The 16,559-nt window shown below is 30.6% G+C and overlaps 1 protein-coding gene across 2 annotated transcripts; it reads right to left on the bottom strand.

Annotated features, from left to right (window-relative positions):
- Window positions 1-632: 632 nt before the first annotated feature.
- Window positions 633-8,017, bottom strand: LOC120215386 (homeobox protein knotted-1-like 6). Of its 2 annotated transcripts, XM_039213103.1 has the most exons (6): window positions 7,709-8,017; window positions 7,083-7,202; window positions 6,841-6,976; window positions 1,076-1,317; window positions 785-947; window positions 633-706 (listed from the first exon to the last, which is right to left on the bottom strand). In XM_039213103.1, the coding sequence occupies exons 1-5, from the start codon at window positions 8,000-8,002 to the stop codon at window positions 786-788; spliced, it is 954 nt and encodes a 317-aa protein (XP_039069034.1). In that variant the 5' UTR covers window positions 8,003-8,017; the 3' UTR covers window positions 633-706; window position 785. The 2 variants fall into 2 exon arrangements, with proteins under 2 accessions (XP_039069034.1, XP_039069033.1); XM_039213102.1 differs by having other exon boundaries at window positions 633-947.
- Between the last annotated feature and the right edge of the window lie 8,542 nt (window positions 8,018-16,559).

Here is a 16,559-nt window from a genome sequence, read left to right as displayed (position 1 = left end):
ATCAAAATGCTCTCCCTCAACCACCTATTTCCTCAAAGATATTTTATAAAGCATACAAATCCCTTAATTTATATAAAAATTGAGTAATCATAAATAAATTGATGATTTGTATATAAATTTCTTAATTTTGTGTCTACTCTATAAAATTAAATAACTATAAATAAATTGATTATTTGTATACAAATTCCCTATTTAGAAACGTTACTCGTATATTAACCAACGATTTTTAACCTTTTTAACCCAAAATAAAACAATGAGACAACAAAATACTCCCACAAAAATAAACTAAAATGATTAATTTAATAAAGGCTGAAGCCTTAAAAAGTAAGCCTTAATATTTTTTTTTTGTAAAATGAGTACTTTGTATTGGAAATATACAAGGTATACCACCACACCCCATCCCATGAATCTCATTAAAAAATCTCATTAAACCTATTTAAAGGAAAAGTAAGCCTTAATATTTACAAAGAAAGATAATAAAAACGGATGATTTTCCAATTATGCTATCATCTGATTAGGCACAAGATAGAAGATAAATAAACTAAAATATAAACCAAATTTGAACATAATTTTTAATTAAGAAGATAAACACACATAGATAATCCAAATAGTCAGTACTTAGGGATAAAGTGAAATTTTGAGTGAAGTCCACGATACATTTTGCATTCAAAATATACATGGCCTTCAAGGCATATGCAAAACAAAGCTACTTACTTTTAAAACTATAATCAACTACTGATCTGGGGATATACATTTGACTTGTGAATGCCATTTCCCGGTTCACCTCAGTCCTCCTCGGAAAAGAATTGTCCCGACAGGTTATCCATCACCGCGAATTGCATGCTCTCTGATGGTTTCCAGTGCCGCTTTCTTTGGTTTATAAACCAGTTATTGATTTGCTTTTGGTCTAGTCCGGTTGATACAGCCAATGCTATCTTATCAGCTTCCTGAATGATTTCATTAACCAAAATGTTATATCATAACCACCCTAAACCATACTAATCGTGTCCATTCAATACGGCTATGGTTTATGATTCAATGCCGCTATAACATAAGCGAATTTGGAAGAAATTACCGTTGGATATGGCCATTTGTAGTGAACATTCCACCATTCGAGCAACATTTGCCGTGCTTCCCTCGGTAGTTTCCCTTTCTTCTTCTTCTTCTTCAAGAACTCCAACTTCAAGCTGCTAATATGACTGCCGAATCTCTGGAGCAGCCTATCTTTCAGTCCTCGGTCTTCGCTTCTCGACTGCCCTACGTGCACTTCTACTTCCTCACCACTACCATCTTCATCCGATGATGCCCCACCTTCATCTGCCAATCAAAAAGAAATCACACACAAACATCAAAGTCCAATCCTTTTGTTTCAAGATTTAAGAATAAACAATAACCAATCAAATTGCCAAAAAAAAACGTGTATGTATGGAAAGAATTGCCATAACAAGATTTGCATCCCCCACCAGAAACACCACTATCACACAAAAAATATAAAAAAAAATCATTCCACGCTAGGAATAGGATTCCATGTACCAAGAAATACAAATCTTTTAAGAATTTTATTTTATTTTATACTACAAAATGCATTTTTCTGCACTTTAAGATTGAAGCAGATGATATAAATTTATGTGGTTGAAAGTGAATGGAGCTAACCAAGCAGCCAGCTTAAGCAATATGGCTGAAAGTTATACGGCTTAATTATAAAAACTAGTAGTAATAAAGTTGACATAAATATATGCGACAGATTTTCAATAAAATTATGCGATGATCGTGTAGTTCAAAGAGTTTTAGAGAGCAGACTGAGCAACTGCAGGATTTACATACAGTGCACAGTGAGCATTAGCAAACAGGGTGACCCAAAGCGCAAAGACGTGACGATTTGGGCAAAGAAAAGATGTCTGGTTATGTCCATTGTCAGTCACACTAGGAGTCCTAGTGGACTGTCAGTACGGCCATCATGTCAAATAATACATTTGCCAGAAAAGTCAAGGAGATAGAAAGAGATGGTAACAAGGTAAACAAACCCCCTTTCTTTCAGAAGGTTAAAGAAACCCCCGAGAGCTACGGGCCCCCAATTATTGAAGGTCTCTCCCATATCAGCCACCAATGTTGGTCTATTTTTTTTTCTATTTTCATTTATCAGTTTTTTAAAAAGGATACATTTTTAAATACCCTTTTGAGAGTAACGATTGGATATATTTTCATTTGATGGATTGTTTAGATGTTTAAGATGGAAATCAGTACCACAAGTTGTGAGAGAAAAAGCATGGAGGAGATGTGGGTTCAAGGGAAAATGTCTAACAAAATAAGGGAAAGAATGGGGCCTGATAATATCATGCAGACACGAGTGTTGCATGGTAATGAATGCAGAGAAAGAGACTACCATGGGAGAGAGAGATCCACCAAGGAAACAACAATGGTCACTGGATATGACAAGCACCGAACCAGAGCCAGCAGAGAGGAAGATAAGAGAGCATTCAACAATTGAATGAATCATTTTTTTCAAAAAGTTTGATGGGATCTCAGCGAAATCTACGGGGGTCCATGTGATAACTCCGACCAGTAGAATCAAATCCATGGCTTTTTCCTATAACCAAATTGGTTTTCTATTTCCTTTTCAAAGTAAACCTGATTTCGATTGGACCCCTATAACAGATGTAGATGAACTAACCATTATGTACTTTGCGGATTCCCCTACGAAGAACAGACAACTATGCCTTCAGGATCTAATAGCCATTGAACATTCAACACTTGAAGTACAGACAATAATATTTCTTGTAACCATCAACCATGTGCTTTGCAAATCTCAACTTACTATTCCTAGAATAAATAAACATATATTTATATAACCATGGAAAGAAGCTCCATTATAGTGTCCGTCTTCTTTCATCATTCTCTTTGATGAACCAACTTCACATTTGTGTGCATGAGTCACTTGATTTAATCTCAGAACAAAAGAACAAAATGATCAAAGATATTGAATATGATAGGAACTGGAAATATTATCATATAGCATTGCATTCATGGAGTTAAATTAACTGCAAAGTGACCATATTTCAACATAGAGAGACACTGATGTACTATATGCAGGCTTGACACCAAGAAAACAACATGTTGAAAACCAAGTCTGAAGAATAAACCTAGTTTATAAAGATATTGATAATATAAATTCTGTAATGGCTGAAATTTTAACATAAACACTTCAAAAAGGATTATATTGCAAAAAAGATGTTAGTTTGATTCACTTAACAGAAAGAAAGCTTTTTCATTATAGTCTTCCTTTCAATCTCTTATTTTCTTAGGTATATTTAAAAAATAATGAATACAAGAATCATTATGGTTGACGCTAAACACTTTACCTTGAGCAGATGCTACTAATGACCTAACATTGAGTAGCTGCGATAATGGTCTGCTTAAAAATGGCATATACATATATATATATATATATATATATATATATATATATATATCACGGACTAATTGTGCTGCTCTCATATAAAAGCTTTAAAGCAGAATGCTTAAAAATGTTATGCATTTGTCTAATCAGAATGATGTCTAAAGTTTGAACCACAAGCACTTCACAAGATGCACAGTAAGAATTTCACAAGAAAAAGGAACCACAGAGATTAAATCTACCATATTTCAGATTATTGCAGTAATATACATGAGTGTGTTCATTTGGAAGATCATTCTGTTAATTTGGATAAAAGCTGTCCTTAAGTGGAAGATAATTATATAAATAAGGAAAACGTTACAAACAACATATAATTTCACATAGGCAGATAGCATATCCTACAGCATGGCAGAAGCCACGGCAGCTATTCATTTAGACACAAACAAAGCATGTGAATTTATACAAACAGAATCCTCAAATCGATCCCTATTGAAGACAACACTACAATAGATACATGTCTTAGCTCTTTACATATTTTTTTTCTTTTTCAACCTAAGGATGGGTAAGTTAATACAGTTCTGGCAAAGTAGCGAGCACAAACAACCAAAACCAAAGGGGGGGAAAAAGGCAATGAAGTGATTAAAGAGAATGATGAGAGCATCATCAAAAAGGTAAATTGTATTTTGAAACAATTAACAATTATAGTTGCCAACTATTCACAACCTGAGAATGCAGTGATTTAAAACCTTTGTCAACTTCCATTCTTTAACAAATATATAATTTAGTAGACAATGTCATCTCTCTTTCAAAGTATGTATATAACATCTAAGGTTGCTACAAACATGCCGATTGCACAAGCCAACACCTGCCCCCCGTGCAAATGGAAACGTCGACAGCTTTTCTCATGATGGATTCCTAAGATTTCTAAGCCCAACTCCATAAAGAAAGGATTTATTAAAGAAAAAGTAAATTCAATAACTGAATTTTTGTACAAGCATATCCAGTTTCCAGCCATAATGACAAAAAAGCAACCTCAATATACAGTAAAATAATAGATAGGGAAGAAACAAAAGATGGTTGCAAGTCATAAACCTCAGTTCTAGTCCTTTTCGTAAAGTCAGCATGATCAACACTCACGTGATCTCAGAAAAATCTTATGCAAATCAATGGTTGACTGACAATTTTCAAGCATAAAAAAGTTAACTATATTAACTTTACATATTTTCAGAATTCGGCGATCCATAACAACTTTCAAGAAGATATAGATGTCGAAAAATATATATTACTTCAGCAACATTCCAGCCAGTCTCAAAGTAGACAATTCCTCAAGTTCTACACTTTCCACTATCCATATGCATAATAACTAATGCTCCATTGGAACTTGATACTCATTCAAAAGACCAGACTGGACATCATTAAAGACCATTATCATTCCACTAAACTATGGCAAAAGATCTTATTTTTAAAGAAGTGGATCAAAAGCATGCAATATATAATACACGGAATATGAATAATAAGCTTTATTCAATGCTATTTCTCATCCACACGTGTTCAACACAAATATAATAATCAAAGGCACATGCAATGACCCTCATAACTTTGAAAACTATGTAATAAGATGAAGCAAATGCTATTGGATTACTATTGTTAAACTACCAAGACATAGCTACATCAAAAAATGCTTTCTTTCTTGATGCAGTGTACAAAAATTTAACTTGATCTTTCTTGCTTTTATCAGTATTTGTTTTCTTCTTTTTCCTTCTTAAATTCAGGTATAAATATGAACTTTTTAACCAAAAAATAATTCGTTTAGACCCCAGAACTCAACCATCTATATTCAATCCTACCAAAAATTCATGATTAACAATATCATAGCACCTTATACATTAATGCTCATCTGTGTTACACCAACTACTACAACACTATCATCGGTCCAAACAACACCAATGCCCCTTCCACAGCTAATTTTATATTTACACAAACTAACAAGAGAATAGAAAACTCGATAGTCAACATAACCAAAGAGAAAAGTTCTATATAGGTAAGGATCTCATATCTTTTTTATTCCACGAATGATGGGTTTGATTGACTTCCATGTAACCTTATAATAAAAAGATTGTGTTGATAACAGATAAGGTACAGCATGCACCAGGACCACAGTACGGTATTCAGAACACGATAGGATAAATCAAGTGATCCTCATAATCAATTAGTGTGCTTAGACAGATTATATTTTTTTTATTTGACCAATAAACTTAATAAAAGAAGTATAGTGGCACGTTTTTAAATAAGAACTTTTGGTTAACTAGATTGCTATGATCAAATTTCAAGAAGGTTAGCTCATTACTGGTGAATCTTGTGGACTCAAATTCTCAATCAAAAGGAGCATGCAATTGTAATTAGTAGGCAAATGGAGACAGATCTCATTGAACCAAATCCGCGTATATTACATCAGACCAAAACAGATAACTTTGAGAACAAAACAAGGTTAATCCGGATAATATACTTCTTAACAGGAGAGAAAGAAACTCTTTAGTCCGAACGTTCAATCAACTCAAAGCAAAGGGCTTTTGTACTCTATACGTATGTATTTCCATCATCTAAGGCATTGCAAAAACAAAAAACAAAAAAACTGTTGATAAGACATCATTATGTTCGGACCATCAAGCCAAGCAACTATTGCGCATGGCATCACTGAACCCCCGAAACGTCATTTCAGAATCTCTCAAAAACACAAAAGGTGTTAACATTTCAGGCAGAGAAATGACAAAAAAAGATTATCAGCAGGCAGATGCAATCGCCCGGATCATTCATATTATCATTCGTTTTGGACAATACAGATCAAAATTGAAGAAAACCATGAAGTCATCGCCACCACAACATTGTTGGAAAAGAAAAAAAAATCAGATTATAAACACAAGGGGAATGGTTTAGAAAGGAATGATGGAAAGTAAACCAAGGGCAAGGGACACGGTTCTATTTCATCTCTAGGGTTTTCCGTTGTCTGTTAGTGGTTAGTATTATTACTGAGTGCTGAAATACTCGAAACTTTGAATTTGTTCTCTTGAAAACTGTTGTGGCCTCCATTAGTGGGTTCTTTTGCAGAAAATGATAGCTGATATCTATGATTTATGACTAGGAAAGGAATGGTTGTCGCTCTCCTGTGGGGTTTCCATGCCTGTTGTTATCATATGCACCGGAAACCTACACACTCGAGTTTCGCCTGCTACTCGCAGAGATGATTTCGTTGGAAATTTTATATAGATTGATTTTTAGCTTGTTTCGTTGTTTTGGGGTTAAAATTTCTTCGGTAGGTGGAGCAGATATTGCCAGATTTTGGAAGAGCGCAGAAACCAAGAACACGGAAAAATTAAACAAAGAATATAAAGGAATTTATATATATATTTCAGACATTGGAAGAGAGAGAGAGAGAGAGATGGACTTACCAGAATGAGCTCTAATGGAAGCACCGGTGCAGAGATTTCGAAGCTGCATTTCAATCTTGTTTAGAAACGTAGTTGCTTCATCAAATGGCCTTGAGAGATCGGATTTGAATTTCACTAACATATCGCAGTAAGTTTCCTGAACAAACACACACACATAAAGGAAAGACAGCCATCGAATTATATAAATGTATATAACGAAAATAGAAAAAGCAAAGAAAGTGCTGGAAAAAGAAAGATGAGACCATGAACTCGTCCAGCTCAGGATCGGCTCCCAAGCAGGTTGGCACGATTTCCCGCCTGTTAACATCGTTCTCTCTTAGAATTTCATCTAATATACTCGCTATCTCCGGTGTTGCTCCAACCTAGAGTAGAAAAAACCCAAACAACTTGTCATGAAATTTTCAACAAACACTTGATGTGTATGTCATGAATTACATCAGATATTTCCCATAAAATCATGGGAATTGATGGAGAAAGAAAAAGGGTTGGATCTTGGAAACGAAAGGGTACGATCTTGGAAACGAAAGGGTACGAAGTATATGGTAAAACCTTTGGCGTCAACCTTTAAGAATACCAAAGTAAACCCTCATTTAAGGCGGAAAATTGAAACTCAACTAACTAACAAAACAACTGTAGCGAAAGCTTTCTCCTTTATTTTTTAAAGAAAAAAACTTATGTTGAAGTGTTCCTGCACATATCATCTACACAGTTATATAAACATCTTATTTAATGACGGTAAAGAGGAAAAGGGGGAAAAACAGTCTTTAAAATTTTCTGTAAAAGCCACATCATTTCACTGGTTTTGTTTGCACCATAAATAGAAAAGATAAACGGCTTTGAATTCGGTGTGTTCATTTATTTTTTCCACCTTCTGGCAATCAATATAAGCTTGAAGCAAACGATGGTAATAAGGGTGAGAAACGATTTTGGCTTTGATGACGCATGAGATGTCCTCTTCTCGTCGAATTTCAGGGGTGATGGAAGCAGCTTCGGATATGGCAGAGGCGGCGGAGAATAACTCGTCGAATCCAAACATCGGACTCCGACCCGAAGAGCAAAGCCAAGCATCGTAATCCGATGGAAGGATCAGGTTTTCCGGTGACATCAACGCCTTGTCAGCGTACTCTCCCGTGGTGGAATTGAAACCGTGCATTCCATCCATCAAAAAGTGAGTCTTTCAACTTTCAAAAGCCGAAAAGAAGATGAACTTAGTAGGAACAAGAAGGTTGAGAATATTGATGATTAATGGGATAAGAGAAGTAAACAGGTATTTGTATAACAAGTAAGAAATAACATGAATTTCTGGGATTTTGGGCAAGAATAATAGTAATTATGTAGCTAATTTGTTTTAATTTCCGAATAAATATATAAACTGAACGATTGGATTTGCTGGAATTAGAAAGGCAGAGAGAAACTGAGAGTGGTGTTGGAGAGTGTATATTTTTTTTTTTTTAAAAAGGACAGATTCTGAGGCTCAACTCTCAAGCTAAAGGCTAAGCTGAGCTCAGGGACGAGCTGTCTTTGATTTTTTTTTCCTTTTTATATTCCATTTTTGTTTTTCTTGTTCAGAATTTTTATTTAATTGTTTATAACACCTCCAATTTAGAAAACGAGTATTATTTAGGGTAAATTATGCACACAATCTTTTGATTACATGTTATTTTTAATGTAGTCATTTGAGTATAAAAAATTAGAAATTAATCATTCAAATTATCATTTAAGGCTCGTGGAGTAAATCAAAAGGGGTAATGGCAACGGTAATGACATATTCAAAAATATTTTTTGAGATAGAAACATATATATATATATTCACAACATAAAATTTATTTTAAAAAATCAAATTATAGGATGAACACAATCAATAAAATAGATAACTAATAAAAAAATTAAATCTTCAATTTACAACTGTATCTGCCACTCGGTGGTGGCAAACAACGGTGTGAAGATTGAATGACAAAGGAAGAAAAAAATAGAAAACATGTTATAATATGAATTAGATGGGTATATTATTTAAGTATTAAGGGGATGTTTGGTTCACGGCATAAGGGATTATCGGGGAAATAGAATCCTCATTCCCCGTTTGGTTGGTCAATAATTCTATTCGTGATAATCTTTTATTACTAACAGTGGATTTTTTTGGGTATATTACCAGGAATGTGATTACCCCTTCCCTTAGGTATTGTTGAATTACCAGCGTTTTGGACAAAAATGCCCTTAAATTTTTATTTTTTTTTTTCAAAAATATCATTCTTCTGTCGTTGAATAATAAAAATTCTACGAATGTTATCCAACAAATTTATCCTTAAAGTATTTTAGATTTACAAAAAAAAAATCTATAATTAAAATTTTATATGAAGTTCAGAGGTTAAAATAAAATTTTATCATTTCATTAAATCTATTTATCTTTTCAATTTTGTAAAAAAAATTATATAAATTTTATGAATTTAAATTTTTTAAAGAAAATATATAAATATTTTCCAACTTGTTAAAAAAACAAATATATAATAAGGACAATTTGGTCAAATATACATTCCAATAATCTTTTATTCCTTTAACTAAACACGGTAATCTTACATTCATGTTAAATCAACCAAACACAAAGTACAACATTCCAAGTAATTCTATTCCCCTATAATCTTTTATTCCCACTGATAATCTTACATTCCGTGAACCAAACGCACCCTAAAGGCTAAATGTTTAAAATTAAAATAAAATTATAACAATGAATAAAGATTAAAGATTAAATTTATTGTTGTGTCAATATTATTAATCATTACATTATTTTTTTTCTTCTAAAAGTTAACATTTGGTGACCATTTTATAACCTCATATAACTTGAGTAACTAATTTATAATATTTTATATTCAAGAGATCCAATTGCCCGTCCAGCTCAGTTGGTAGATTACAAGACTCTTAACCTTGTGGTTGTAGGATCGAGTCCCATGGTGGGCAATTCATAATTTTGACTGCTGAATGTATTCTACGGAAGCTGCTCTCAACCTGGCGTTGGGGGCAGCCTACTATCTTACACCCCTCTCACCGCATTACATATGGAAATATAATCAGCTAATTTTTTTTTATATAGATAGTTTATCCTAATATTTATAATGCATTTTATTGCGAGGAAAACATATTAATGGCTATATATGGAGAATGTATATTAAATAATAATATAATTATTAGGAATTTTACATAGTTATACTCCTCATATTAACTTATTATATGTTTTTTTAATGTATTGATGTAAAAGGAAACAATTTTTTTTTGTTAAGCAAAACTAATCAATTCTGATGTGTTAAGACATAATTGCCGCTTTAATCAATGTTAAATAGCACTGATTAAAATTATATTTATAATTTAAATTCAAATAAATCAAAATAAAAAATAAATTATTCTGCACCCATGAATTAGAGAAGAAAAATATATGCGTAAATTATTATTTATCAAAATAAAGATTAAAGGGTAGTTTTGAGATGAGTGAATTTAATGTAAGACAGTTTTAACGTAAAATATTATTATATTTAATTTAAAAAGTTATATAAATTATAATATTTTCAATTGTAATAAAAAAATTATATTACGAGATTTAAATTTTACAACTAAAAATATTATAAACAATGTAATATTTTTGATTGTAAACTGTCCAACATAAAAAGTTACTCTATACATCCTAAAAAGTTATTTTGTACTTTCTAAAAAGTTACTCTCTTAATAAGATTTTCAGTCGTAATTGATTTCTGTCATTTTTAGTCCTATATTAACAAATTATATTTTAGAATTTCCTAAGATTAAATTTTGTTCGTAAAGAAATTTAATTAAGTTTTTTTAATTGTCTAATATGATTATAAGATAATATTTGTAAATGATTTTTTAATAATTAATAATATACATATATCTTACAAATCCAACTGTTTAATGAGTTTAAATTTAGGGTAAGGTACAAAAATGATCCTCTAACTATAACATACTATTTTATCGAGTCTTACAATTATTAAAAGTTACAAAATGGTCCCCTAATTATAGGGTGTTACTTTGTTGAGTCATTCGAATATTAAAAGTTACAAAATGGTCTCCTGACTATTCATTGTGTTTCAAACCCATCCTTTTATGTTAAAAAGATTGATGACAGTCCGAGTCTGACGATAACTTGTTGACTGAGATATGATAAAATCTGACATCATAATCTCAAACGACTATCATATTTCAGTCAACATGTTAACATCTAGCTCATATTACCGTTAATTTTTTAACTAAAAAATACTAGTTTGAAACATAATGAATAGTCAGATTATCATTTTGTAACTTTTAATAGTCGAGAGACTCAACAAAACAACACCCTATAATTAAAAGATTATTTTATAATTTTTAACAATCGAGAAATTCAACAAAATAGTATGTTATAAACGGTGAATCATTTACGTTCTCTACCTTAAATTTAATAAGGACAAGGGCTTAAATTGCTCGTGGATGAAGGGGGAAAAGCAAGTCAACAGCCGAATACAATGTACGGAACCGGGTCATAGGGAAAATGAGTCTTTTTCTTCTTCTTCTTTTTCTTCTTTTTCTTCTTTTTACTATCCAGCTCAGTTGGTAGAATATAAGGTTCTTAACCTTTACCATCCAGTTCAGTTGGTAGAATACAAGGTTCTTAACCTTAGGGTCGTGGGATCGAGTCCCACGGAAGGCATTTCATAATTCGGAAGTCTCTTACGGAAGCTGCTCTTAACTTGACATTGAGGGCAACCTACTATCCTACCTCCCCTTATCCCATTACATATGGGAATAAGGGTTAACTAATTTTTTTTTATAATTTGAATCCCTTGTTTTTCTCTATCCCGAGGCGACAAATCTTTGTTTACCTATAAATCTTTGATATTTGCTTTTAATAAAAAGTGGAAATTAATCAAATGCATTTGGCTCAAAGATTTGGATTTGTACAACAGCTTAACACGAATCTCCTCATTCTTAATATATTAATTGAGCACATTTTCAAAAGTTGTTATCTATGTTCTAGTGGCCTAACCACACCTTTATCCTAAACATAATGTAAAGCAAGATTAAAAGAATCTATTCTACTCCCAACTAATCTATTGGTAATAATCCATTGTTAGCAAATAAACCTTAAATTAACCTAATAAACCTTAGATAAGACAAAGATTTATGTGAACTTAGGTTTCCCGTCATTTTTAATTATCTTAATGGAAATTAAATCAAATGATATAAAATTCCAACACTTTATTTAAGTGTCAACATCTTCAAAGAGCAAGAGGTTGAAGTTTTACGTGGGTCCATCAATAAATTTTAGGGTTTGTGTATTTAATGCAATGACAAATTTAGGATGAAGCTGTGGTATCATAGTGCTTAACTTTAAAAAAAAAAAGTGAAGGAAGATTAAGGTTTAGGTTGTCTAATTTCAAAAAATGATATGAACTAAAATATAATTAAATCGAAAAGTTGGTGAGGTTATAACTTAATTTTATTAATTTTAAAACTAATAAAGATTTAAACAGTGATTAAACTATTAAAGTGAAAGGCACGATTTAAAAGTTTTGTACTGTAGAATAAATGCTAAAATTATAGATTCTTTTTATTTTAGGTATTTAAAATTTTTGTTATTAAAATAAATACTTTTTTTTTATTAATTTATGATGCTTACAAGTATTAGTATATGTTCTAAAACCTCTCAATTATTTAACAATGAACGCTCAAGACTCTCAATCATTTAACAATGAACGCTCAAATATCTTGTATAGTCTCTGATGCTCGAGTCTAAGACATTTAAGTAAGGCTGTAAATGAGACGAGTCAAATCACGAGCTACTTGAGATTGACTCGATCAAAGCTCGATAAATACTCTACTCGAGTTTTTAACGATTCGAAATGAGCTACTTCATACTCGACTTGAAAAGCTCACGAACTACTAGAAAATAATAATATATTATTTTTTATAAAAAAAATTAAATTATTAATAATATTAACATTTATGTGTTGATTTTTAAAAAAGATTCAGGTTCGAATTTGAGTTTGAGCTTTAATCGGGTTAAGTTTAAGATTTTTTGTTTTATTTCGAGTTTTTTTGAGTTTCAATTCATGGTTTCAAATTCGGGTCGAGCTTGAAAATTTTAGGCTTGCAAGTTTTCGAGCTAAGTCGAGCTTTATTTCAGAGTTTTTGAGTCGAGTCGAGCTCAACAATACTCGAACTCGACTCGGCTCGTTTACAACCCTACCTCTAAGAATAACAATAATTCATTTAACCACTAAGGTAACTTGATTCAAACTATTAAAGTAAACACACGATGTTTCATCTTGTGATCATTTTAAATTTGATATGTCTATAAAAAAATGTTAATTTCTCAATGATAAATTATTCAATCATGTAACTTTGTTTTTTTGGATTCCTTAAATCAAAATAAATAAAATTAGAAGTATTTTTTTAGAGTTTGAGGTTTGATTTCACTGTCCTATAAATGAATTTTTTAAATCAGAGTGTTTGGAACTATTTTTGAAGACTTGTGTACGTTGGTGCCCATAATATTTTTTGTTTTCTTCCTTTTATATTTTTTACCCATTGAATTTTCGATTTACTCCTATGTTAATCATTCGAGTGTTAAATCATAAATTAAAGTATGACATGGCAATCATATGTGTTGATGTATGTTGCTTTTTATTGACATGTAATCTATGTGTCTTCCACGTTATTTTATTTTATTTTCTTTTTAATTTTATCTTCTTCCTTTAAAGATTAAAATTTTGTAGTTTTATTGTGTCATATCGATATTGCAAATTTATAATTATCATTATCTGACATCTTATTCGGTCACTCAATATACCGACGAACTCGTCTCACTATTTTCTACCACTCTATCATTTGAAATTTTACTTAAACCACTTTAAAATTAATAAAAATCAGCCTTAAACCCAAAACCCCTAAAATTATAAACCACACCGATCTATAATATTCAACATCTAATTAGTGTGAAATGAGAAATGACCATCCAGCTCAGTTGATAGAGCACAAAGTTCTTAACCTTCTCCACTCCCTACTATTAGGGTATGAAAGAAAATGTTTCATCAACGAGAAATTAAAGAGAATTCGAAACTATGAGTTTTTTTCATGAAAATGGGTAAAATTGTAATGTCATTTCATAATTTTTAAAATAAAATTGTCTAATCATAATACGATTAAGTATTTAACAATGAGATGGCCAGAATAAGAGTAAATAAATAAATTAATAAATATTTTTTATAAATTTAATGATCTAAACAAAAGTGGAAAGAAAATTAAATGATAAAATTTGTAAGTTGCCCAAAGTATATTAGTATTTAATAAACAAGACAACATGATTCTTTGATCCGCTTGTAAAACTAAAAAAATCTCTTAAATACACCAAAAAATAATCAATTATGTAATATCAGTATATATATTCGATCAAACTAATTGAAAAGAAAAATATTTTCTATCCAATATGCCATTACTATGGGAATATAATAACTTACGACCCAAAATAATTGTTAGCAAAAATAAAAAATATATAGTGATATAATAATTAACTTTATAAAGGTGAATTAAATAGTAGAAGGAAAATATTGTAAAAAATAGTAGAAGGAAAGGAATTTAACAATTTATTATTATTATGTCAGATATGAGAATATTCTAAATAATTGCAATTATGGAAAGATTCCACGTGGTTTAAAAGTAGAAAGTAATTTTCTTCTTTGATTGTTCTCCGTTTGGCAACTGAGAAAAAGATGAAGAAAAGGAAAATTTGGGTGAAAATGTTCTTGGGGTGACGGTTGTTTTTACAAATACCTAATGCCTTTAAACGGTGGCCGACACGATTCTGCTTGTCTGATCCGATCGACAACCTTGATCTACAGCATATTCATTAATTAATCCTCCAATTATATGCTGCATCGCTACCCACTATAACTATGTCAGACCGACGAATTTGGACCGTTTAATCTCAGAACTTTGGGCTCTACAACATTTGTTTGCTGGGTAAAATAGAACCTACGTCAATTATTAGTTTTAAAATGATATTTAACTATGGGTAAAGTACACAAATGGTCCCCGATTATAAGATATTACTTTTTAGTCCATAAATTATTAACACTTATAAAATAGTCCCTCAATTACAGGACATTATTTTGTTGAGTCCATCGACTACTAAAAGTTACAAAATAATCACATTATTATTTATTATGTTTCAAACTCGTTTTTTTCATTAAAAAGTTAATAATGATCTAAGATAGATGTTAACATGTTAACTGAGATATGATGGTCGTTTGAGATTATGAGATCAGATTTTATCATATCTCAAATAGCAAGTTAACGTCCAGTTTAAGTTGGCGTCAAATATTTTAACAGAAAATGACTAGTTTGGAATATAATGGACAATCTGATGACTATTTTGTAACTTTTAATAGTCAAGGGACTCAATAAAACAACACTCTATAGTCAAGGGACCATTTTATAACTTTTAATAGTTATATGATTCAAAAAAGTAATATTATGTAGTATAAACCATTTATATACTTTACTCTTTAATTATTTAACTAATATATTGTTACAAACATATCATTTATTTTTTAAAATAATATTTTAATTGAATTATAAAATTATGATTTTTTAAAAAATAATTCATTTGTAATTAAATTAATAATTGAATGACCTAAGATGCGTTTTACCCTTATTTCTTTCTATGAGTTTCCCACATTAGGGTAAAAAAACTTCTTAGGTTCTTCCTAATTTTAAAATGTTCAAATTGGTTACTCTAAAAGAGTGGAGTAATTTAGTCACGATGAAATTCAAAAGTTGACAATTAAGGACAAATTAATCATAATTTTAGTTTTTTCGTTATTTTTTCATGATTTTGACTAAAATAACAATAAATTCAGCCCTTAATATTTATAGGTTATGCTAACTTAGTTCTAAAAAACAATAAATTTAGACCTCAATATCTATAAAATATATAAACTATGCGTTTATATTTTAGAATCACGATCAATTTAACATAATGTATAAATTTTCATGGCTAGTTTTATTATGATGTCAATCAAAATATGTAAAATTAAGGAAAATATTTTTTGATGGATAATTAAAGAAAAAAATAAATCAACAATTATTTTTAACTACTAATTTTTAAAACTAATAGACTTAAATAGCTTATAATTTTAGAATAATTAATTTATTCAATATTAAAATATAGAAAAACTTAAGAGGTATTTCCCCCCTAAAGAAACATGTTAAGGTTTGAATTATTAGTTTGAAGCTACTTTGTTAATGGGTTGGCCTGATCGTGACCTAGTTTCAAATATTTTTTAGTCCAGAATTAATCTAGCCTAAACCCTGATTTAGTTATATGATGTATTTAGCATTAAAAATAGTTTATATAGAGAGAGATGGGCCGATGGGTCTAGAAATTTTAAATTCCTTTATATATTAGGTATTTTTTTGTATTTTATATGAATTATTTGATTTCACACCCCTTGAGATTTTATAATCTCGCACCCCTTAAGTTTTTAATATAATTTTTTATATTTGCACCCCTGACACAAATCCATGCGTCTGTCACTGTATATATAGCGTAATCAATTAAAATGATATAATTTATTCATAGTAAATATTTTATGGTTGTAATTTGATCAAATAAAAATTCTTTATCCTACATTAAACTTGATATTAAGTTTTCACGTTTAATTTGATAAACTTAAAGGTTT

Source organism: Hibiscus syriacus, unplaced genomic scaffold, assembly GCF_006381635.1.
Source record: "Hibiscus syriacus cultivar Baekdansim isolate YM2019G1 unplaced genomic scaffold, ASM638163v2 tig00110114_pilon, whole genome shotgun sequence".
NCBI classification, from domain to species: Eukaryota; Viridiplantae; Streptophyta; class Magnoliopsida; order Malvales; family Malvaceae; genus Hibiscus; species Hibiscus syriacus.
Note: the sequence above shows the minus strand (reverse complement) of the source record. Positions and strands in the feature narration are given on the sequence as shown.